General features: G+C 47.0%; 1 protein-coding gene across 1 annotated transcript in view; it reads left to right on the plus strand.

The window, feature by feature from the left end:
- LOC148454303 (usherin-like) overlaps positions 1-25709 on the plus strand; it is a gene marked incomplete at both ends in the record, with an annotated part of 948215 nt that overhangs the window by 729698 nt on the left and 192808 nt on the right. Inside the window, one exon of the mRNA XM_088461074.1 lies at positions 7761-8389. Within this exon, the coding sequence (XP_088317200.1) occupies positions 7761-8389 (629 nt within the window). The remainder of the gene's footprint in view (positions 1-7760; positions 8390-25709) is intronic.

A 25709-nucleotide genomic window follows, 5' to 3' on the forward strand; every position in this document is an offset into this window, starting at 1 on the left:
TTAACGCGGAACCTATGGTTTCACGTGCGTTATCTGCAGGTTTACCTTGCCGGGAATTTGCATAATAATTGAATAACTCCGGGTGTTAAACCCAGAGCTTTCCCTGAGTGGTAAACACTGCAGCTAATTGAATCTGTCCCTATGTGTACAGCTATTGGCAGATGGGGAAACGTTTGCCATGAGCAATCTGGGTGGGCCGTGGGACCTTTTTATCTGTTTTAAACCTCAGCGCATGTCTGGTTGATTGGAGGTGGAGGGGATTGGCCAGAGTGTAGAATATGTGACCAAGATTGCATAGCATGGCAGTGGGCGTACATGGACAGACTGGTCACATACTGTGCTGAATGTATAGTTAGGTCATTGTGCCGTAAAAATGTATCTGGTATCTGGTGACTCGAGTCCTGGGTGGCAGATCAATTGTGCTGGCCCTGAGCAGCATGGAACCACTCCCAGGGCAGAAGCTCCATCTGCTGTTCTCCCTCTTCCCCACTGGCTGGCTCTAGCTTGAGGCCACCTGCGCCCAGGACATCTCTCACCAACACTTCTACTAATCCTGGACGAGCGAGTTCTCCACTTCAGTGTGTGATGTATGTTCACCATGACTGCACTGGGCGTCCCCTCTGAAGTTAGGGCACCATAAGCAAGTGCCTAAGTCGCCTTTGCCCAGGCCCAGCCCTGACTGTGCTGCACCATCAGAGACAGCACAGAGATGCCAGTCACCATTGGTTGTGTTAATATTGGCGGTTGATAATGCTTCTGTAATAAGGAAGCGACAGTACCTGCACTGTAACAGCCACCAGCAACAAGTGTTATTCTGCTACATTATATATCCAGTGTCCCACATACCACTTAGATTTTAAGCTCCTATAACTAGGGTCATCTTTACCTTCATTTCATGTCATTGTTCTTCATTTCTGTGAATCATCCACTTCCCAATATAGGGTCATATTCAATTAGGGAGCGAAAAGTCCGTGCTGGACTTTTCGCTCCACATCGGAGCTTTTCTGGGGATAAAGTATCGGGCGCGTGCACGCTTTATCCCCGTATTCAATTTAAAAGGAGCGAAAACTGGACCCGGCGAATTTGGATCTACGAAATAAAATGGTAATTTTAAGGAAATGTGCCTGGGACCCCCCTAAAGATGTCCAGACATGGGGGATCACTATGGGTACCCCCATTTTTGCCTGCTGAAGGAAGTCAGGGTTTTTAATACCCGCGGCAGGTGCATATTTGCGGCTATGAAGAAGTGGTGAAGAATAGCACTTAGATTTTATTTTATTTTAAATAACTATACCTATCAAATTTGGGGTACATGAAAATGGGGGTAAGCATATTTTTAAGTCCCTAAAGTGCATTTTGAAAATTCTTCAAAAATGCACCTGCCGCTACTATCCGCATTCTTTTTTTTTTTTTTTGTTATTTATGCTTCCAAAAAAGAAACAGTTTGTGAGAAAAACCACATACACATACATTCGGTATCATAGTTTGAAATATAGATCCCACATAACAAGTGCTAGATATAGCAATAAAGCCACACCTTAACAGCAATAATCAAGAAAAGAAAATAAAACACAAAAATAAAAATACAAAAAATAGATGAATAAATGAATACATAAATGAATATTGATCTAACACAGAAAAGAGGGGAAAAGAGAAAGTGAGAAAGAGGAGGGTGTTTGGAGGTGGGGGGGTGGGGGGGGTGGGAGAACTGGTGGCTCTTAATTAGAAATATATACGTGCTCCTGGAGGAACAGCCCCTTTACCGAGAGGAAGAAGAGAAAATAAAAATAGGTAAATAATCAGAGCTCAATCCGCAAAATTTAATTATGTACTAGAAGACTTAAATTCCAACCATGGGTGCCAGGTGGAAATAAACTCCTGATATCTTTCCAGGCCCATTCAGAGATCTTCCATGGACATATACAAGTCTATATGGGTGAACCACTCCTTAAGCGTGGGAGGAGAAGTTGAACACCAACGCACCGGGATCACAGCTTTGGCAGCACTATTAAGAAACTTTAACAGGGACTTTTCATAGTTTGAAATAGGGCCAGGGAATAAATTGAGAAGCCAGAAGGAGGAATCAGAGGGGGTATCTGCACCCACTATAGTCTTAGTAATAGAAATCACCTGATTCCAAAAGGGACGTAATAGACTGCAGTCCCACCAGATGTGTAGTGGGGAGCCCGTCTCCATATCACACCTCCAACATTTATCCGATAGCCCCGGAAACATTTTTACTAACGTAAGAGGGCATCAGTACCACCGGGACAATACCTTAAATTGTGTCTCAATAACAGAATAGCTAACTGAGCTAGCAAACGTAGTTTGAAAAACTTTGCTACAATCACTCTCCTCCAAACCAAGGTGTAGGTCTCGCTCCCAATCTTTAGCGTATTTGGGAAGAGTAGGGAACAAATGTTCAATCAAAAGTGCATAACCCCGGGAGAGAAAATGCGCCGGGCGCAAAGGCGTCAGGTACAAATCCTCAAAGGGAGTCAAAGATCTAGATTCCGCCGTGCGAACATCGTTCCTTTGTAGAAAGTGCTTCAATTGGAGATATCTCCAGATCTCAGCCGGAGGGAGTCCCCATGTAGAGCGGAGAAGGAGAGCACAACTCTCCCCTCGATCAGCTGGCCAACTCGCTGCACTCCCTGACGTTTCCAAATAGCAAATGCACTGCCGGCAACACCCGGAGGGAAATCAGGGTTACTGAAAAGGGGAGTCAAGGGGGAGAGAGTAGACGACACGCACGTTAGTTTGCGTAATCTATTCCATCGGGCTAATGTGGGGCCAATAGTGGGGTGAGAGATAACTGGGACCCTGGATCTCCAGGGGTATTGCGCAATGGGAATGGGAAGAGAATGATTCTCAAGGTGAACCCACTGTTTGGCGTCAGTTGCCCGAGACCACTCCATTATCCTACCCAACACTATGGCGTCATAGTATACTGAAAAATGAGGCAGCTGAATGCCTCCCATATGTCTGAGTCTGAAGAGAACTGTGTGTTGAAATCTAGGTCTGCTGTTTCCCCATACAAAGTCTCTGATGACATTATGTAGCTTTTGGAACCATGACTTGGGGATATGTATAGGCAAGGCTTGTAGGAAAAACAAAACTCTAGGGAGCACATTCATTTTTATTACACTAATTCTACCAAGCCATGAGAGCCACTTGGTACACCAGTCCCTAAGATCTGAGCGGAGCGTAAGGAGCAATCGTTTAAAATTGACATCAAATAGACAAGAAGAATCAGTATGTAGCGTAACTCCAAGGTACTTGAGACTAGTGGCGTGCCATGTAAAGGGGAAAGCGTGTTTGAGCCCTACAATAAATTGTGAGGGTGCCGACACATTCACTGCCATAGATTTAGAAAAGTTTATTTTAAAATTGGAGAGGGAACCAAAGTGATGAAACTCGGCCATCAGGTTAGGGATCGAGATGACAGGGTTAGATAAGAACGCCAATAGGTCATCTGCAAACAGAGATAATTTATAGTCCGTATCACCCACCTTCAATCCTGTGATGTTAGGATTAAGTCTAATGGTACACGCGAGAGCCTCTATACATAAAATAAAAATGATAGGAGAAAGGGGGCATCCCTGTCTAGTGCCATTACTGATCTGAACCGGGTGCGAAAGGGTACCATTAATCTTAATCCGAGCAGAAGGGAAACGATATAGTGCTAATATTCATTGGAGACTCGCAGGACCCAGACCAAAGTGTCGCAAAACCCCTTCCATAATTATCCAGCTAATTCTATCGAATGCCTTCTCGGCATCTGTTGAAAGCATCACCACAGAAACAGGACCACCTGAAGCCAGATGGATAAGATCTATAGCTTTAGTGGTGTTGTCCCGTGGTTCCCTCCCTGGTACAAAACCTACTTGGTCCAAGTGTATTAAGTTAGGGAGCAACATCTTGATTCTATTAGCAATAAGTTTTGCAAACAATTTCACGTCAGTATTGAGGAGAGAGATAGGGCGGTAGCTTGCACACTGGGTCGGGTCTTTACCCATCTTGGGGATAACGGTTATGTGAGCCTCAAGTGATTGAGGAGAGAACCCACGCTTGTCTGTAATAGCATTGAAGGCTCGGAGCATTTTAGGTAATAGGGAATCCTTGAAAATTTTATAATAAATTATAGAAAAGCCATCCGGACCTGGACTTTTTCCGGAAGGCGTGTCTTTAAGGGCTGTCTCGAGCTCCAAAAGGGAGAATGGAGAGTCTAACTAGGCGCTATCTTCTTCTGATAATCTAGGAAGACCAGATTCTCTAAGGTATTGTACCACAATGTCCTGAGAGGAGGCCAAAGATTCTGGGGACAATGGGTCCCGTAGGTTATATAATTTTGTGTAATAAGCGTGGAATGTGTCAGCAATATCCCTAGTAAGATGACGCTGGGTTGGTCCCCAATGAGTCCTTGACTGTTTGAATATACAAAGTGGCTCTCTGGGCCTTCAAAGATCTGGCAAGCAACTTGCCCAGCTTATTTCCCCATTGGTAGAACCGATTTCTACAGAGTCGGTAATCTTTTTTAATGTCGTCAAAGAGCAAAGCATTAAGGGCAGACCTAGTCTCAATCAAATCAGATAGAATTTGAGGGGAAGGGGAGGACTTATGTGTTGTTTCCAACACTCTAAGCTTTTGGAACAGGGCAATTTTCCTACTTGTTTTTTCTCGTTTGAGCATTGAACCCAGTTGGACAAGTTTCCCCCATAATACACATTTGTGGGCCTCCCACACCGTGACCCCGGAGACCTCAGGTGTCTCATTAAAAGAGAAGTAGTCATTAATTGCCTCATCTAATTGAGACTTACATCGTGGATCATTTAGAATTTGTTCATTAAGACGCCACACGCATTGCTTTGAATAGGGGCATGAGGTATCAAGGGTCAGAGAAATGGGGGCGTGGTCAGACCACGTGATAAGGCCTATTATAGTGGAATTAATGAAATGTAAAAATCTCTGTGGGAGTAGAAAATAATCTAGTCTGGAATATACGTCATGGGGTCTGGAATAAAAAGTGTAGTCTCTGTCCCCCGGGTGTTGGAGCCGCCAGGTGTCAACCAACTGGTGGTCATGGAGGGAGCGTCTAACCTTACGATGAGAAGTCAATGAGTGTCTAGAAGGTGTTCCCGAAACATCTACTTCCCGGTTGGAGAGACCAATTCAGGTCACCCCCAAGAACCGGAATACCTACGACCAGCGAGGCAATCCGATCCAGGACGGTTGAGAGAAAAGACAGCTGATTCTGGTTGGGGACATAAAGATTAATAAATGTATATTGCTGGCCAAATACCGTGCACTTAACCAAAAGTGTCCTGCCCTCCTCCAAAGCAACTGAAGTCATATCTTGGAACGGTAGGCGTTTAGATAACAGAATGGCAACTCCTAGGGATTTGCCTCTAGTGTTGTTATAATAAAAAGAGATTGGGAAATTGCGATCTTTAAGGATAGGGGCATCAGCAGACTTAAAGTGCGTTTCCTGGAGGAACGCCACATCCGCCCTAGCTGCGAACAGGTCACATAGAACCCTAGATCTTTTCTCTGGCAAATGTAGACCTTTTACATTGAGCGAAACCACTTTTATGGTTGTAGCTCGTGTATCAACCGCCATCATCTACCGTCTGTGACAGTGAACATAGATCATGATGGAGCACACCAACTCTCCCAGGAAAGGGAAACACACTAGGGTAGTCAAAATAAAAAAAAGGAAGAGAAAGAAAAAGAAAGACAACACAAAACAAAGAACACATAATAATGAACATACAGAACAATAGCTTGTAAACACTACCGCCACTTGGGAGCTCGGGCATGAGGAGCATGACCGAGACCAAGAGAAACCGGGCGGTAAGGGGGTCATCAGGGGTAATGACAAACAGCGACCCTAATAAAAACCGGAGCATACAAAACTGTTGAAATACATTGCAGACAAAACATTGCAGATACAATCAAATTGGTGTCTTGTAGTACAAAGAAAGAACATTACAAAAAAAAAAAAAAAACATTTCTAGGTAGATCGAACCAAGAGTGTCCGATGGGGAATGCTTATTGGTAATATTTAACTGGAACATGCATGAGTAATATAATACTAATAATACGATAATATATTGAAAGGATATGCAATCGGAGGAGGAGCAAAAAAAAAAAAAACCTGCATTCTTTTAAACACCTGCTGCATATAAGGAAACCCCCCTGAATTAATTTCGTTATTTAAAAATGTGTTCCCCATATTTTTTTTTTTATTTTAACCCCAAAATTAAAATTATTTTTTTGAGGTGTCCCTATTTTTTTTTTTTTTTTAATTTTTTTGACAGTTCATTTTTAGGGGCTGTTCCCAGGGGTGCAGGCTATTTTTTTAAAGCCTGCACCCCAAAACCCCAAATCTGCACTTTTTTTTCCACCATTTAAAACATGGTGAAAACTTAACCCCATTTTTTTTTCAAAGACTTTTCGCACCGGCGAATAGTCTTTGAAATTGAATACGGGGATAATTCAAACATGCCAAATTTAATATGGCCCATAGAGGCTTTTCTGTCCCACAATTACATCGTTTGAATTTATGTCTGAACATGAATGTTACAGGTGTATAGCGCAGGGCCGTATAGCTAGGGTAGTGCAGCCGGTGCCATCGCACAGGGCACCACATGTCAGGGGGCGCTGTTTGGGCCTGTGAAATTTCTGTTTATTATCATTCTCACTTGTAACGTCCTCTTATTTCATCCCCAGCATCTTCTGGCCTCCTCTATCTCTTTCCTGTCCCTTCCCCATGAGACCATGGCCCTCTCTCAGGTGCACTATATTATTTCCCTATTTATCCCCAGCATCTCCTGGCCTCCTCTATCTCTTCCCTGGCCCTTCCCCATGAGGCCATGACCCTCTCCCAGGTGCACTATATTATGTCCCTATTTATCCCCAGCATCTCCTGGCCTCCCCTATCTCTTCCCTGGCCCTTCCCCATGAGGCCATGGCCCTCTCTCAAGTGCACTATATTATGTCCCTATTTATCCCCAGCATCTCCTGGCCTCCCCTCTCTCTTCCCTGGCCCTTCCCAAAGAGGCCATGGCCCTCTCTCAGGTGCACTATATTATGTCCCTATTTATCCCCAGCATCTCCTGGCCTCCCCTCTCTCTTCCCTGGCCCTTCCCCATGAGGCCATGGCCCTCTCTCAGGTGCACTATATTATGTCCCTATTTATCCCCAGCATCTCCTGGCCTCCCCTATCTCTTCCCTGGCCCTTCCCCATGAGGCCATGGCCCTCTCTCAGGTGCACTATATTATGTCCTTATTTATCCCCAGCATCTCCTGGCCTCCCCTAGCTGTTCCCTGGCCCTTCCCCATGAGGCCATGGCCCTCTCTCAGGTGCACTATATTATGTCCCTATTTATCCCCAGCATCTCCTGGCCTCCCCTATCTCTTCCCTGGCCCTTCCCCATGAAGCCATGGCCCTTTTTTGGGTGCATTATGTCCCTTTGAAAAATGAGGAGGGCGCCAATGCTCTTTCTGGCACAGGGCACCAAAAAGTCTAGTTACGGCTCTGGTATAGCTAATAGTTTGGTGTGAATAGCGTTCCGCATAGAATTGATAGTATTAAAGTTTTATTGTTGGAGCTGCATCTGTATCTTTTTACCATTGTTCCCCTTGCTCAGTCTTATAGCCTATCAATTTCACCAGGCAGCAAACAATAGAAAACCTTTGTTCTTGTGACTCATGGTAAAATAACATTACATCGCAATTTCCACGTTTGTCTTCTACAGAACCAGAATCCATTGACCCTCCTCTTCCTTCTTTGGTGAAACCAAGATCCATAACCATCACTTGGCTACAGCCAACAAAACCCAACGGTATAATAACCCACTACAACCTTTACCAAGATGGGAGCCTGCAGGTGGCTGTTCCAGGGAATAGCTCCAGCTTCACGTTTGATGATTTAGTTCCATACAAGAGTTACCAGTATCAGCTGGAGGGGTGCACATCTGCTGGGTGCTCGCTATGCCTTGAGTCGTTGGTCATAGAGACCCTTCCAGATGCCCCAAGTTCCATCCTAGCACCTGACCTCCGGTCTGAGAGCCCCACATCAGTGATGATTCGGTGGAAGCCTCCACTCCACCCAAACGGTGTAATGGAAAAGTTTAGGATTGAGAGGAGGCTCAAGGGGGTGGAGGACGTGCACATGGTAGCAACGTTACCTGGAGATGCCCCCATGCAGTACAAGGATGAAGCAAGTGACATTAGCCCGTGGATGACATATGAGTACAGGATTGTGGCTACCACCTATAACGGAGGAACAAACCACAGCGATTGGTCAGTAGTCACAACAAGACCATCAAGACCAGTTGGGGTCCAGTCTCCAGAAGTAACTATATTAGGTCCATATGCAGCAAAGGTATGTGTACGTGTTACTCACCAGCAAGCACAGCCAGGGCTGCAAATTAGACCCTAGTTATTGCCCTCTTACATTCAGAGCTGTCTATATGTGTTATGCAAAGCCAAGTAGACATGGCTATACCTAATTACTATTAAATGGCACACAGTTATTTTCTTGCGCGTACATGTAATCATCTGATATCAATGTGTATAAAGCAGCCACTCTAAGTAGAACTATGCCTAAAAGTTGCAGGGCAATATATATATATATATATATATAATATACAAAATACTCTCTTTGGATGGCAGTCAATAGATCGACAATGAAAAGGTCGGCATTGTCTAGGTAGACACCAACTGGTTGACAGGTACAAAAGGTCGACAGGTACAAAGGGTCAGCACACACAACGTCGACATGGATGAAGTTTGACATGTACAAATGGTTGACATTGGAATGGTCGACATAAAACGGTTAACACTTGGGTTTTTTGTTGGTTAGGGTTAGACACTTACTGGAGGGTTAGGCTCTAGGAGAGAAAGTGAGGGTTAGGTACTAGGAGGGACGGTTAGGATTAGGCACCAAGGGTAGGGTTAGATTTAGGGTTAGGCACTTACCCCGACGAGTAGGGTTAGGCACTAGGAGGGAAGGTTAGGGTAAGGCACCAAGGGGAAGGTTAGGGTGAAGATTACAAAAAAAAGTCTCGTTTATTTTTATGTTGACCACTCCAATGTCGACCCTTTGTACCTGTCGACCTTTTGTACCCATCATCTTTCATCCATGTCAACCTTTTGTAAGTCGACCCTTTGTACCTGTCGACATTTTGTACCCATCGACCTATTGCCTGTCTCCCATTTGGTGTTGATCTTTTGACTGTATATATCTAAATAGTGTAGATCTTTTAAACCACCCCCACTCTCTGTGGTTACATAATTATACTAAAAGGTTTCCTATGAGGAAATCTCCAGGGGTGAGATGTGCAAAGCCTTGGAGAGCGATAAAGTACCATTCAATCAGCTCCTAGCTGTTCTTTTTTAAACAGAACCTGTAACATGGTAGTAATGAGCTGTTTGCTTGGTGCTTTATCTCTCTCCAAGGCTTTGTACATCTGCCCCATGTGCACTAATAGCATACAAGTGGCACTGAGTGGACCGTATACTAACAGACAGCGTAGCGCACAGCAGCACTTTGAGAGCACCGTGCTACCGCATTAACCCTTTCTGTTGAGCTTTCTGACAAAGCCGTTACTATAATGCCATTGGTGCAGCTGTAGGAGGCCGGGGGTTCCCTCCATATCTCCATTCCTATCTGTCACCCTTGTGTTGATATTGGGGCTGTTACTATAACGCTATTGGTGCAGGTGGTGCAGCTGTAGGAGGCCGGGGTTCCCCCCATATCTCCATTCCTTTCTGTCACCCTTGTGCTGATATAGGGGCCGTTACTATAATGCCATTGGAGCAGGTGGTGCAGCTGTAGGAGGCCGGGGTTCCCTGCCATATCTCCATTCCTTTCTGTCACCCTTGTGCTGATATAGGGGCCGTTACTATAATGCCATTGGTGCAGGTGGTGCAGCTGTAAGAGGCCGGGGTTCCCTCCATATCTACATTCCTTTCTATCACCCTTGTGCTGATATAGGGGCCGTTACTATAATGCCATTGGTGCAGGTGGTGCAGCTGTAAGAGGCCGGGGTTCCCCCCATAACTCCATTCCTTTCTGTCACCCTTGTGCTGATATAGGGGCCGTTACTATAATACCATTGGTGCAGGAGGTGCAGCTGTAGGAGGCCGGGGTTCCCCCCATATCTCCATTCCTTTCCGTCACCCTTGTGCTGATATAGGGGCCATTACTATAATGCCATTGGTGCAGGTGGTGCAGCTGTAAGAGGACGGGGTTCCCCCATATCTCCATTCCTTTCTGTCACCCTTGTGCTGATATAGGGACATTACTATAATGCCATTGGTGCAGGTGGTGCAGCTGTAAGAGGACGGGGTTCCCCCATATCTCCATTCCTTTCTGTCACCCTTGTGCTGATATAGGGGCCGTTACTATAATGCCATTGGTGCAGGTGGTGCAGCTGTAGGATGCCGGGGTTCCTCCCATATCTCCATTCCTTTCTGTCACCCTTGTGCTGATATAGGGGCCGTTACTATAATACCATTGGTGCAGGTGGTGCAGCTGTAAGAGGCAGGGGTTCCCCCCATTTCTCCTTTCCTTTCTGTCACCCTTGTGCTGATATAGGGGCCATTACTATAATGCCATTGGTGCAGGTGGTGCAGCTGTAGGAGGCCGGGGTTCCCCCCATTTCTCCTTTCCTTTCTGTCACCCTTGTGCTGATATAGGGGCCATTACTATAATGCCATTGGTGCAGGTGGTGCAGCTGTAAGAGGCCGGGGTTCCCCCCATATCTCCATTCCTTTCTGTCACCCATGTGCTGATATAAGGGCCGTTACTATAATACCATTGGTGCAGGTGGTGCCAGCTGTAAGAGGCCAGGGGTTCCCTTCATATCTCCATTCCTTTCTGTCACCCTTGTGCTGATATAGGGGCCATTACTATAATGCCATTGGTGCAAGTGGTGCAGCTGTAGGAGGCCAGGGTTCCCCCTATATCTCCATTCCTTTCTGTCACCCTTTTGCTGATATAGGGGCCATTACTATAATACCATTGGTGCAGGTGGTGCAGCTGTAAGAGACCGGGGTTCCCCCATATCTCCATTCCTTTCTGTCACCCTTGAGCTGATATAGGGGCCGTTACTATAATGCCATTGGTGCAGGTGGTGCAGCTATAAGAGGCCGGGGTTCCCTGCCATATCTCCATTCCTTTCTGTAATCCTTGTGCTGATATAGGGGCCATTACTATAATGCCATTGGTGCAGGTGGTGCAGCTGTAAGAGGTCGAGGTTCCCCCATATCTCCATTCCTCTATGTCACTTTTGTGCTGATATAGGGGCCATTACTATAATACCATTGGTGCAGGTGGTGTAGCTGTAAGAAGCTGGGGTTCCTTCCATATCTCCATTCCTTTCTGTCACCCTTGTGCTGATATAGGGGCCGTTACTATAATACCATTGGTGCAGGTGGTGCAGCTGTAAGAGGCCGAGGTTCCCTGCCATAACTCCATTCCTTTCTGTCACCCATTTGCTGATATAGGGGCCGTTATTATAATGCCATTGGTGCAGGTGGTGCAGCTGTAAGAGGCTGGTGTTCCCTCCATATCTCCATTCCTTTCTGTCACCCTTGTGCTGATATAAGGGCCGTTACTATAATGCTATTGGTGCAGGTGGTGCAGCTGTAGGAGGCCGGGGTTCCCCCCATATCTGCATTCTTTTCTGTCACCCTTGAGCTGATATAGGGGCCGTTACTATAATGCCATTGGTGCAGGTGGAGCAGCTGTTAGAGGCCTGGGATCCCCCCATATCTCCATTCCTCTCTGTCACCCTTGAGCTGATATAGGAGCCGTTACTATAATGCCTTTGGTGCAGGTGGTGCAGCTGTAGGAGGCCGGGGTTCCCTCCATATCTCCATTCCTTTCTGTTACCCTTGTGCTGATATAGGGGCCGTTTGGTGCAGGTGGTGCAGCTGTAGGACGCCGGGGTTCCCTCCATATCTCCATTCCTCTCTGTCACCCTTGAGCTGATATAGGGGCCGTTTGGTGCAGGTGGTGCAGCTGTAGGAGGCCGGGGTTCCTTCCATATCTCCATTCCTTTCTGTCACCCTTGTGCTGATATAGGGGCCATTACTATAATACCATTGGTGCAGGTGGTGCAGCTGTAGGAGGCCGGGTTTCCCCCCATATCTCCATTCCTTTCTGTCACCCTTGTGCTGATATAGGGGCCGTTACTATAATGCTATTGGTGCAGGTGGTGCAGCTGTAAGAGGCCGGGGGTTCCCCCCATATCTCCATTCCTCTCTATCACCCTTGTGCTGATATAGGGGCCGTTACTATAATGCCATTGGTGCAGGTGGTGCAGCTGTAGGAGGCCGGGGTTCCCCCCATATCTCCATTCCTTTCTGTCTCCCTTGTGCTGATATAGGGGCCGTTACTATAATGCCATTGGTCCAGGTGGTGCAGCTGTAGGACGCCGGGGTTCCCTCTATTTCTCCATTCCTCTCTGTCACCCTTGTGCTGATATAGGGGCTGTTACTATAATGCTATTGGTGCAGGTGGTGCATCTGTAGGAGGCCGGGGTTCCCCCCATATCTCCATTCCTTTCTGTCACCCTTGAGCTGATATTGACGCTGTTACTATAATACCATTGGTGCAGGTGGTGCAGCTGTAGGAGGCCGGGGGTTCCCCCCATTTCTCCTTTCCTCTCTGTCACTCTTGTACTGATATAGGGGCCGTTACTATAATGCCATTGGTGCAGGTGGTGCAGCTGTAGGAGGCCGGGGTTCCCCCCATATATCCATTCCTTTCTGTCACCCTTTAGCTGATATAGAGGCCGTTACTATAATACCATTGGTGCAGGTGGTGTAGCTGTAGGAGGCCGGGGTTCCCTCCATATCTCCATTCCTTTCTGTCACCCTTGTGCTGATATAGGGGCCGTTACTTTAATGCCATTGGTGCAGGTGGTGTAGCTGTAGGAGGCCGGGGTTCCCTCCATATCTCCATTCCTTTCTGTCACCCTTGAGCTGATATAGAGGCCGTTACTATAATACCATTGGTGCAGGTGGTGCAGCTGTAGGCGGCCGGGGTTCCCCCCATATCTCCATTCCTTTCTGTCACCCTTGTGCTGATATAGGGGCCGTTACTATAATGCCATTGGTGCAGGTGGTGCAGCTGTAAGAGGCCGGGGTTCCCTCCATATCCCCATTCCTTTCTGTCACCCTTGAGCTAATATAGAGGCCGTTACTATAATGCCATTGGTGCAGGTGGTGCAGCTGTAGGACGCCGGGGTTCCCTCCATATCTCCATTCCTTTCTGTCACCATTGTGCTGATATAGGGGCCATTACTATAATGCCATTGGTGCAGGTGGTGCAGCTGTAGGAGGCCGGGGTTCCCCCCATATCTCCATTCCTTTCTGTCACCCTTGTGCTGATATAGGGGCCGTTACTATAATGCCATTGGTGCAGGTGGTGCAGCTGTAAGAGGCCGGGGTTCCCTCCATATCTCCATTCCTTTCTGTCACCCTTGTGCTGATATAGGGGCCTTTACTATAATGCCATTGGTGCAAGAGGTGCAGCTGTAGGAGCCCGGGGTTCCCCCCATATCTCCATTCCTTTCTGTCACCCTTGTGCTGATATAGGGGCCGTTACTATAATGCCATTGGTGCAGGTGGTGCAGCTGTAAGAGGCCGGGGTTCCCCCCATATCTCCATTCCTTTCTGTCACCCTTGTGCTGATATAGGGGCCGTTACTATAATGCCATTGGTGCAGGTGGTGCAGCTGTAGGAGGCCGGGGTTCCCCCCATATCTCCATTCCTTTCTGTCACCCTTGTGTTGATATAGCGGCCGTTACTATAATACCATTGGTGCAGGTGGTGCAGCTGTAGGAGGCCAGGGTTCCCCCCATATCTCCATTCCTTTCTGTCACCCTTGTGCTTATATCGAGGCCATTACTATAATGCCATTGGTGCAGGTGGTGCAGCTGTAGGAGGCCGGGGTTCCCCCCATATATCCATTCCTTTCTGTCACCCATGTGCTGATATAGGGGCCATTACTATAATACCATTGGTGCAGGTGGTGCAGCTGTAGGAGGCCGGGGTTCCCCCCATTTCTCCATTCCTCTCTGTCACCCTTGTGCTGATATAGAGGCCGTTACTATAAAGCCATTGGTGCAGGTGGTGCAGCTGTAAGAGGCCGGGGTTCCCTGCCATATCTCCATTCCTCTCTGTCACCCTTGTGCTGATATAGAGGCCGTTACTATAATGCCATTGGTGCAGGTGGTGCAGCTGTAGGAGGCCGGGGTTCCCTGCCATATCTCCATTCCTTTCTGTCACCCTTGTGCTGATATAGGGGCCGTTACTATAATACCATTGGTGCAGGTGGTGCAGCTGTAGGAGGCCGGGGGTTCCCCCCATTTCTCCATTCCTTTCTGTCACCCTTGTGCTGATATAGGGGCCGTTACTATAATGTCATTGGTGCAGGTGGTGCAGCTGTAAGAGGCCGGGGTTCCCCCCATATCTCCATTCCTTTCTGTCACCCTTGTGCTGATATAGGGGCCTTTACAAAATGTCGCCATGTTGTGCTAAATTTTCTAAGCTGCGCCATTTGCAAGCTGACGATTCTCTGCCATTTAGACCCCGAAATTAAAAACTGCAAAAATATCAGATGCAATACCTGGTGTGTTTTTGTTTTATTGTTATTGGCCGTATACATTTTGAGGATCAAAACTAGAAAGTCATCAATTTGCAAACAAAGGGCCTGATTCAGAGGCGCTCGCTATTTGCGAGCGCTCGCTCTAAATCAGGATGGATTTAAAAAAAAAAAAATCTGCCTCCAGTCTGCTCGCATAACTGTTTGTAACCACCCACAGCTTTTGCGAGCGGCCTGGCGATGGTCGCGATTATCACAACCATCGGGCTTGCGACGAGACCATTGTGGTAGGGTCTCTGTTCCCGCAAGCCCGAGTGAGCTTCCCACTCTAATAGAGCAGGAAGTTCACTACTGACATCACGAATGATGTCAGTAGGGCCGCCTTCAGGAACGCCTCAGTTTGTCCAGTCACACCCCCTCCCCGCCTACAAAATGGGGAAAGTCGTCAATCAACATCGACAGCCGCCCCGTTTTGCAGCGAGCCCCGGAGCGAGTGAAGTTCTACGCATTCTGTATGCTACGCGTGCGCACTCGCCAACCATCAACCCGCTTGCGAGCGCTATGTGCTCACGAGCAGGTCTGTATCAGGCCCTCAGCCGCTTAGTAAGTTTAACCCCTGATCTGATCTTTTTCTAATTGCTACTTTTAATGATGTTCTTGGGTACATCTTAGACTTAAGTCAGGTACACACTGCGCGATCTAAGGTACGACCGCCCAATATATTGCTCCCCTGCTGCAACCAGACGCATGGTATCTGCAACTGGATCTTGAGATCCGCACTGTGGGCAGATCTGAAAGTGCAATGAACGTTGCACGGGAGCACGCAATAGTGCGTATACACTGGACGATGCAGACGATTTGTCGTTCTGATTCGCCTCAAAACAACAAATTGTCCAATATATCGTCTAGTGTGTGCCCAGCTTTAGAAGTACCTGATATAGGCGAGGAAATCCCCTTTCATCACAAGCTAGCGACACAAAGTAAGGTGCAGAGACGTTACATGTTCAACAATTATAGGAGATTCGTCCTTTCTGCAAGTGTAGAGTTTGTAGCGGGCGCCCTATACCCTTCACTCGCGGGTCTTAGAGTCAAACATACAATTCTATGTCCCTGCAATAAGAACAGTCAGTACTGGGAGCATTGTTACAAAAGCTGATGCCGTGTTACAGAATATTTGGAGTACTGTATGTGCGAATAAGAATTCAAATAGTTTTAAACAGGATTTTGGAGTGAAGGACTATCCTAAGAGTTTTTCAATTATGTAAAGGAAATCATCTGGGACTGAGCTCTGGTGGGCCGGATAACCGCAGCGCCATTCTCTTGGCTTCCAAACAAACTTCATTCAAGGGAAATTAGTATAACCAAACAAGAGGGATTTTTCTAGCTCTGAAATGTCTTTTGTGTAAATAGGCACATGCTTCCGTGAATATGGGCTTGTACATATGCCAAAAGCGCTGGTACACTGCTCCCATCAGCGGGGCACAGAGCGTAGCGCAGCTGCGGGAGTGTCAGAGGTTTATCTCGTGATCCTTTCTTTGATGTTTTGATTTTGATAATTTTGCGGATTTAGGAGAAACTGAATTTACTGACCTGGATTGGAGAAGGTAAATATCTGAAGCATTATTCTCAGTCTGTTCTTCAAAGGCACAATGAGAGTATCACAAAGGATCAGTGAACCACAGAATAAGATTTATCAGACACGAATTGTGATAGTAAAGTATGTTTTTTAGTGCTAGCCTGACATTGCGCTGCAGACCTGTTTAAGGGTAGCATTAGCAATATCACCTGCCTGCACCGTAGCAGAAAGCTGATCCACAGGGGGACCGAGAAGGGAGGGAGGGAGCAGGTACTAATTACCCAGGCCCAGGCTTTTGGAGGTCCCCCTCTCTTACTTGTGCTGGGCTGGTGTGAGAGTCTCCTCTGCCTGTGGTGGGGTGATCACATTGATTGCACACACACCCCTCTCCCCTGGATTGCACACACACCCCTCTCCCCTGGATTTTGCTCACAGTGCCCCTCTCCCCAGTAGTATTTTTCTTTTTTCTATGGGGGTGTTGCCACACCTCCTGCAATCTAACCACACCCCCTTCCCCCGGGCCAACTCTCTACGGCCATGCTGAGCCACTCCCACTGCTAGGTAACAAACTTAAAATAATCTGTTGTAGGTAAGAAATTGGAGGGTAAGAGTCATTTGAGTGGCTGTGACATCACTTGCCCTGCCTACCCTTGTGTATCAACCAATCCACACAGTGCATTTGTGCAGAGCAAGGCTGTCTACCTGGCACATAGAGAAGCACCTCCCTCCTAGGATGGCAATCTGCTGAAGGGGCGCAAGCTTGGAAAGTGAGCACTATGGATTTTATATTTTGAGAAAAACCAAGTAAAGACAGTATTTAACAATATATATATGTTACAGTCAGTTCTTGAAGTTGATGTGTTTGCAGGAAAAGTTGGCAGTATAAGATCTGAGTGATTTTGACATGGGCCAAACTGTGGTGGCTATGTAAGACGGGCGCGGTGCCTACTGCCGTGCCGGTGTAACCTTGTAGCTTACCTGGCGTCACACCCTCTCACCTTCAGGCCGTATGTTGATCAGACAGTCCTGGAATTCCAAACAGGACACGGACACGATGACCTAGGATCTGCAAGATCCCACTGTACGCCCTGAGGAAAGGAGAATAGGCAATTGTAATACCGATTGTAATAGACAGACAGACACAGAGGTTCTCACCGGAGGTACGCTTGGGCTTCATCCCGCTCGATCCCACACACAGGTCCCTGTAGGGGAGAGCATAATACACCGTGCAGGGCCCTTTCCTGCCCTAACTGTGTGTCACACTAATACACTTATCTACATAAATATTGTCCCTAACTCACCGGCCTAACAAACTATGTGTGTGGTGTAACACAATCTGCAAATGCAACAGTTGGTAACAGGGCTACGTCAATCTACTCTGCACGGCACACAATTCCCTATACATAGTACAGACTAAACCATACAAGAGTGACCCCTGGTTAATAACCTAAGTACTGTCTGTTTAAGCCTGCCTATCAAGAGCTGACCAGCTCCTCTTCTACATGACTGGGGAAACACACCCTTTTGGTGGGAGCCTGACATCTCCCCACGGGGTACTTGGAGGACCGTACAGCAACTCACACCTCTCTTGCACATTTACGCAGGGGCTAACTACTTATAACTTAGTGCCCTGGGCCTAGCTTGCAGGGTCTTACCCGTGGCTCAGGCTTTATGCCTGCCTACTGCAGGGCACATGAGGTACTAGTACTTACTGCCCAGAATTCCCTTTTTTGTTTAGGAGGCCTCCGGCCTATGGGCCTGCCTGACTGTGGTGCTTACTGAGTGGTCTTGGCCTAATGCCTAGAGCACTTTACTTGGGGCTCAGGCCTATGGGCCTGCCTACTAGTTACAGAGTGCCTTATAGAGGTGGGCACGGGCAGGGTTGCATTTAGTGACCTGGGCCTATTACCCAGGTCACTCACACCTAATGGGGCACAATTACAACCTATAGGGCCAAATGCCCCCTATGTAGCCCAGGCCTAGTGCCCGCCTATCAGTGGCACAAGCCTAATGCCTGAGTTTACCTCAACGGGCCTAGTGCCTGACACCTGGTGGTCTAGGGAGTGCTTAATGAACATGGCAGGCCTCACAGAAGGCCTACCGGTATGTTGGAAGAGGCTGCAGGGGGGGGAGCTTCATTAGCTATTTTACATTTCACTCCCGCAGTCCTCTCCAGTCCTCAGCTGCATTCTTCTGCCGCTGTCCCGTCCTGGCCAGTGGCGCCGCCTCTTCTTTGCTACTTCCAGCTGGCGATCTTCTTTTTTGATTGCGGCATTTTCTTTCCTCTTCTGCGGCCGCTGGAACTGTTGCCGCGGCGCTCCTTCTTCGGGAGGTCTAATTTCCTCCCCCTCCGCCGCCGGACTGACTCTTCCCGATCAGCGGCGTCTAATCTAAGACACCGCGAGTGGGCGGGGCTATGACACAGTGAGCTCAATTAGCTCGTCGCGGCTGCCTCCTATTTGCTGGACTGCGAGCTGTGATTGGCTCGCGGCCAGAGCCAAACGCTCGCAGGAACAAACGCCGCTTCAAGGCTAAAAAAATACTTTTCATGCAAAGAGCATAAGAAGAGAAGGAGACGTATGCCTATGTGGGCGCACTCTGAATGTAAATAGGAAATAGATGGTAATGAAATGATTAGTATGTAGCTAAAACTTAATGTTCATTATGTAACTTCTTAAAAAGGAAATATCCCCAAATTGAGATACAAATTGAAAAGTTTAATTTAAAAAGTGTATATATATAGTGAATGAAAAAGGTGAATATATACTTATGTCATTACACTTCTAATCAGTCACTTCTGTTGCTTCCACTTCTGTTTGGTGAAGGACTAAGGGGGTCATTCAGAACCGCGAGCGGCAGTACGCTCGCAAGCGGGTCGATGTTCCCCACTGTGCATGCGCACGACGGAGGGAGCTCCGTCGTGCGCGTGCACGAGACCCGCGGAGCGACGGGCTTTCCATCGCTCCGGGTCCCGCACCAAAGGGGGAGTGCTGTCAATCAACATCGACAGCACGCCCCCTTTGGTGGGCGTGCCGGGGGCGTGGCTGCCAGACGGAGGCATTCCCATGGGAACGCCTACCGTCTCAAGCCGGCCCCACTGACATCACTAGTCATGTCAGTGGGAGTGATTTTGGCTCTGATAGAGCCAAAATCACTCCAGGGCTTGCGGCAGCGAGACCCTACTGCAGGGTCTCCGTCGCAAGCCCGATGGTCGCGATGGTCAAGACCATCGCGACCATCATCATGGACGCTCGCTATAGCTGTGGGTGGTCACCCACAGCTGTGTGAGCGTTCCAAGAGGCCGCTCCATTTTCATGGAGGAGGGCCCTGATTCAGAGTGAGCGCTCTGGTCAGAGCGTTCAGCTCTGAATCAGGCCCTAAATGCACAAATAATTATTAAAAAGAAAACAAGGAGGAGGATCACATAATGATGTTTTTACTTTGTTGCAGTGCTGTTTGCATAGGGGGAAACTTACTAAAGGGCGGAGTTGGTGGAATTTTCAACCACCATCAATTGCCTAATTTACTATGTAGCAGTTTGGAGGGTGGATTGAAATACACCGGCAGCCTACAAATTGCCAAACCACCGCCAGTTTGGCCCAAACTGCCAGGAATAAAAACTCTGGATCTGTGTTGACAATCAGAAGGGAATGTCAGGAATCGCGCTACAGCACTACAGATCTCACCTTCATGCTGGTGTACTGGCCTACGCAGGTCATCTATTCAGGCTAGCTCTCTGGTTCCTGCTCTGCACTGCTGTCTGCAGTGTACCATATCTTCCCCTGGCTGCTGTAACCCCACAAACATGGCCGCCATCTCCAGGCCTGGGCGCCGCCATGACATTTGCGGTCACCTGACCGCTGATCCTCCAGTCCTTGGGTCAGCGGTGATCATGTGATTCTGAGAACCACTCAGTGTGGAGTATCCTTCATCCAATTGGACACACTGCAGTGGCTCCAGTTACATAACCCAAGTATCGATTGGTCTACGCTGCAGGTGACAGCATTGAGTGCTCATTGTCAGCAATATTGTTTGCCCTAAGTATCACCACTTCGAAATTCCAAAATGGATATTCCACCAGAGCTCCCAGCGGTGTATCAAGACTACTTGGACATCTTTAGTGAAAAAGCTGCAGATTAGTTGCCTCCGCATCGCGACTGGGATTGCCCAATCGATCTTGTACTTGGTAAGACTCCGCCCTGGGGGCATACTTATCATCTGCCTATCCCTCAAACCCAAGCTGTGACCGAGTACATCGAAGATAACTTACAGAAAGATTCGTCCTTCCTCTTCTCCTGCTAGTGCCGGGTTCTTCTTTGTGAAGAAAAAGGATGGCTGCTTGAGACCCTGTATAAACTATCATGGATTGAATGATATTACCATCAAAAACAGTTATCAACTACCTCTTATCACTAAGCTGTTCGATAGAGTCAAGGGTGCTACCGTCTTCACGAAGTTGGACCTTCAGGGTGCTTACAACTTGATCAGGATTTGCAAAGGCGATGAGCAGAAGACAGCCTTTAATACCAGAGATGGGCACTATGAGTATCTGGTAATACCCTTCGATCTATTCAATGCCCCAGCGGTGTTTCAACGTTTTGTGAATTAAATTTTCAGAGATATATTGTACAAATTTGTTGTTGTCTACTTGGACAATATCCTAATCATCTCTCAAGACCTTCGACGGCAGGTGTGTGAGGTTCAAACTAGTCTTCGGCAAAACCATCTCTATGGTAAATTATCCAAATGTACTTTTGAGGTTCCTTCTATATCCTTCCTAGGGTACATTATTTCCAGCACAGAACTTCACTCCCCTTGACATTGAAGGCAGTACAGCGATTCATTGGATTCGCGAACCATCATCACATGTTTATCCAAGGATTTTCTACCCTCATCGCTCCTATCATCGCACTCACTTAGAAGGGTGCCAATCCCACTAAATGGTCAGAAGAGGCACTATCCGCATTTCAATTGTTGTAGCAGGCATTCATTTCTGCTCCAGTCTTACATAAACCTGATGTGAACAGGCCCTTTATCCTGGAGGTCGACGCATCCACCATAGGAATCTGTGCTGTGCTTTCCTAGGCTTCAGAAGATGGTAAGCTCCATCCCTGTGGGTTCTACTCACGTAAGTTTCTACCAGCCGAAAATAATTATTCTATTGGAGACCAGGAATTACTTGCTATGAAACTTGCACTAGAAGAATGGAGACATCTCCTAGAAGGTGCTATATCTCCAATCAACATCCTTCTAGATTATAAGAACTTGTTGTATCTGAAGTCAGCACAATGGCTTAATCCTCGCCAGGCTTACTGGGCCTTGTTCTTTTCAAGATTCAACTTTAAAATCTCTTTCCGTCCAGGTTCTCAGAATGTAAAAACGGATTCCCTCTCTCTGTCTATGGAATTAGACGACGAATCTTCAAAAGATAACGAATGTCCTATTATTTGTTCTACTGCCTTCGCTACCACTACAGTGACCCCCGTAACCCCAGTGGGGAAAATTTTTGTGTCTGAAAATCTTCGAGGAAAACAATTAACTTGGGCACACTCTTCCAAGTTTGCTGGTCATCCCGGTGCCCAGAAAGCTTTTTAGCTTCTCCAACTTACCTACTGGTGTCCTTGGGTGAGAGGCGAAGTCCAACAGTTTGTGGCCTCTTGCCCTAAAAATGTTTAGCATAAAACTTTTCGACAATCCCCTGTGGGGACTTTGCAACATCTGCCTATACCTACTTGCCCATGGACCCATCTGTCCAAGGATTTCATCACTGACCTACCCATATCGTAGTCATGGACAGGTTAACAAAAATGGCACATTTTGTTCCACTTGCTGGTCTGCCATCAGCTCCAAAACTGGCACAAGTCTTCTTAAGAGAGATCTTTAGACTCCATGGTGAGCACTATGTTCAGCTGAACAGGTGAAACTGAAGTTTTCCTCTGCATATCACCCACAAACCAATGGGCAAACTGAACGAGTGAACCAGGTGCTTTAAATCTTCTTGAGATTATACATCAGTTACTCTCAGGACAACTGGGTAGAGCTTCTTCCTTGGGCAGAGTTTGCACATAACGTTCTGTACCACACCACCACCGATACTACTCCTTTTTTTGATGTTTATGGACAACATCCCAGAGTGCCGGATTTCCATTCCATCCTTCAATGTACCAGCTGCTAATTCAGCTTTACAACAATTCTCACAGTTATGGAAAAATATTCATGTCTCTCTCAAGAAAACATCCAAGAGTTACAACATTTCTGCAGATCGCAAGAGGCATTAAGTTTGAGGTGGAGAAAATTATGGATTTCAGATGTCGTTATGGTCACCTCCAGTACCTCATCGACTGGAGTGGTTATGGACCAGAATAGAGAAGCTGGATCAAAGCAGCGGATGTTAATGCTCCACGTCTTGTATCCTCATTTCATCGTTGAATCCACAGAAACCTTGTGGATGTTCGGTGCCAGGAATCGTGCTACAGCACTACATATCTCACCTTCACGCTTGTGTACTGGCCTACGCAGGTCATCTATTCAAGCTAGCTCTCTCCAGTTCCTGCACTGCACTGCTGTCTGCAGTGTACCCCATCTTCCCCTGCCTGCTGTAACCCCACTAGCATGCCTGCCATCTCTGGGCCTGGACGCCACCATGACACCTGACACTGCAGCGGACGCCTGATCCGGTCAGCCAATCAGCGCAAACCAGGAGGGCTAAAAGGAAGTCACTGATTAGCAGTCAGTGCCTTGGACAACACGTCTCAATCTTGTGCTACGTTACTAGGCTCCAGACTTCTCCTCATTGCTGTTGCAGAAGTACTTACATTATTGGTTCCTATCCGACACCAGCACCATCGATCCCTATCCGATACCAGCACCATCGGTCCCTATCCGATACCAGCACCATCGGTCCCTATCCAATACCAGCACCATCGGTCCCTATCCGATACCAGCACCATTTGTCCCTATCCGATACCTGGCACTATTGGTTCCTATTCAATACTAGCATAATCAATTTCTATCTGATATTCAGCCAAGTGGTACCCACTTGAATCCAACTTAATCGGTACCTATCCGATTACCAGCTTACCAGTTCCACATTCATCAGCTGTAACCAGAACCATTGGTTCCAACACCATCAGCTGTAACTGGAATCATCGGATCATTATCATTGGCCGTTGCTATCATTCCCTATTGTTTTTGTCTGTATTTCTGGGGCTTAGGCCTCAGTATCTTCTGAGAGTTCTAGATAGAGTCCTTGGAAGACCCTACCAGGAGGAATGCGACCTGCACATCACACGCAGCAAAATTCATATCTCGTTGTGGGGTTCCCTGGGGAAGAGCGCTGGTGTGTTTAGACTTCGTGCCCCTGGCTAGAGTATTAGTCAACTCCATAAACCTATCTAGTTCTCAGTTCCCCGAGTCCGGTCTACTTGTGCTACCTCCAGAGTCCAGTCTACCGGTCCTGCCTCCTGACTCAGGGCCTGATTCAGAGCCGCTCGTAAGCGGCCGCTCGTTCGTTCCGAGCGATGTTCGCACATCTGCGCATGCATACGGTTTGTAATACGCATGCGCGAACCAGTCAGTGCGGCCGAAAAATCGTTAGTGCGCTAAATAGCGAATGCCTGCTATTTTGAGTGACAGGATAAGGCGTATGTGGTTGGTAACAGAGGAAGGTGCTTGAAAACGGGGAGTGGAAATCAGAACGCAGGCGTGCTTAAAGGTCAAAACGGGCGTTTTAAGGGTGTGCATAATTAATACAGCAGCGTCATCGACCACGTTACCTGGATGTTTTATAGTCAGAACTGCTCGCAATATAGTGGTAGGAAAAAACAACCACAAGAATAGCGAGCAGTTCATACGCTGTTCGATGTACTCGATTAATCAAATAAATAGCGGACATGACGTATGGTGCGAGCGGCAAGGGGGCGTATTTTTCAAAATTTCAACCACAAGTTTTGCTCGCTCGTTCAGACATAGAGGCGTGAAGAGACCGCAAAGAGCGAACGGTTCATTTGAATAGCCACCCCTTTTTTTTGAACGAACGACCGCAAATAGCGAGCGGCTCTGAATGAGGTCCTCAGTCTGTATCGTTTCCTGGATACAGACTTCATGTGTTCTTCCTCCGAAGACCTGGTTATTGCCAGGCTCCAGTGCCCAAGATTACTCCTTGAGTTCAGTTTTGCTCTGCTGCCATCTCACCATCTGCTTCTGTGCTCAGAAACGATGTCAAGTCCACTAATCTCCAGATCCCGAGTTCCACCACTGAGCCACCAGCATCATGGTCATTAACACAAAACACCACAGTCCTGGCAGGGAGGTTGTGCAGAGTTGATGCAGCCTGAAAACAGTCCTGTAACCGTGAATGGCAGCAGGTGATGTGTGTGGAGACGCAGATCTTGTGCAGAGTAGATAGGTCAGATTGGGAGATATTCTCAGATAAGCAACCAGGTATATGTTGGTGTAGTTTAGTTAATAAACTTATACGTATGTAAGCAGAAGTATTTTATATTGAATATATTGAATGCGGTAGAATACAGGTAACCAATGGAGGGCTTGACAGAGCGGGGAGGCAGAAGATGAACATTTTATGAGAAAGATCAGCCTCGCAGCTGCAGTCAACATATATTGTAGGGGTTAAAGTCTGTTTCAGGCAAGACCAACTCATTTTTTCCTTTTGATTTTTGCGTTTTCTTTTTATCATATTTGAAAATGAAAAAGCAAAAAATTAAATGGCGATGTGTAGCGGGCAGATTTATGAAATGGTGGTTTCACATTTATTAAATCAGCGGTTTAGTACACATCAGACAAAACTGCCAAAAAGTAATTGCGGAACCACAGTTTAGTCAACTTTGTCCTGTGTCATTATATGAATATAGTTAACAGAATTTAACCTGTTTAATGTTGAAAGGTCTGCTAATACAATGCAAAGTAACCTATTCTTAAAAAAAAATTTAATTTTCATCATATTTTGTGAAATATAATATAGTTAAACTTTATATGGCATTTATTACCAAACAAAAATGACCGCAATAGATCTGGAAAGTAAAACGTGTGAAAACGAAATTTCAAAAGTGGCCAAAAGAACATACAGAATATTAAATCAAAGCGATGCAATCTGCAAATCCCATAATAAATGCAAAAGATAAATATAAGTGTCCGTGATTGTAATGTTACCTATTCACTAGCACTTTAAAAATAATACATGTAGCAATGATTATCTTAGATGTATATAATTGATATACTATGGGCATAATTTATCAACGAGTTTTACAATAAACAACACGTTTTTGGGGGCGCGGCTTGCTGGCCGAGTGGAGCGGACGCGTTCCTCTGAAGCTCCCTACATTACCTGTACAGGCACCTGATTTCTGCTGGATCCCGCGGCCTTTGTCGGTCCTAGCTGCCCAGCTTGACAGCCTGCAGCCCTCTTGATCCCCTCTCAGGACCCGGGAGGTCTTCTGCGGCCCCAGAGTGACTGAGGCCTACACCACTACCGGAAGCCCCGACCTAGACCTG

Source organism: Taudactylus pleione, unplaced genomic scaffold (assembly GCF_031769625.1).
Source record: "Taudactylus pleione unplaced genomic scaffold, aTauple2 ptg001012l, whole genome shotgun sequence".
In the NCBI taxonomy this organism is placed as follows: domain Eukaryota; kingdom Metazoa; phylum Chordata; class Amphibia; order Anura; family Myobatrachidae; genus Taudactylus; species Taudactylus pleione.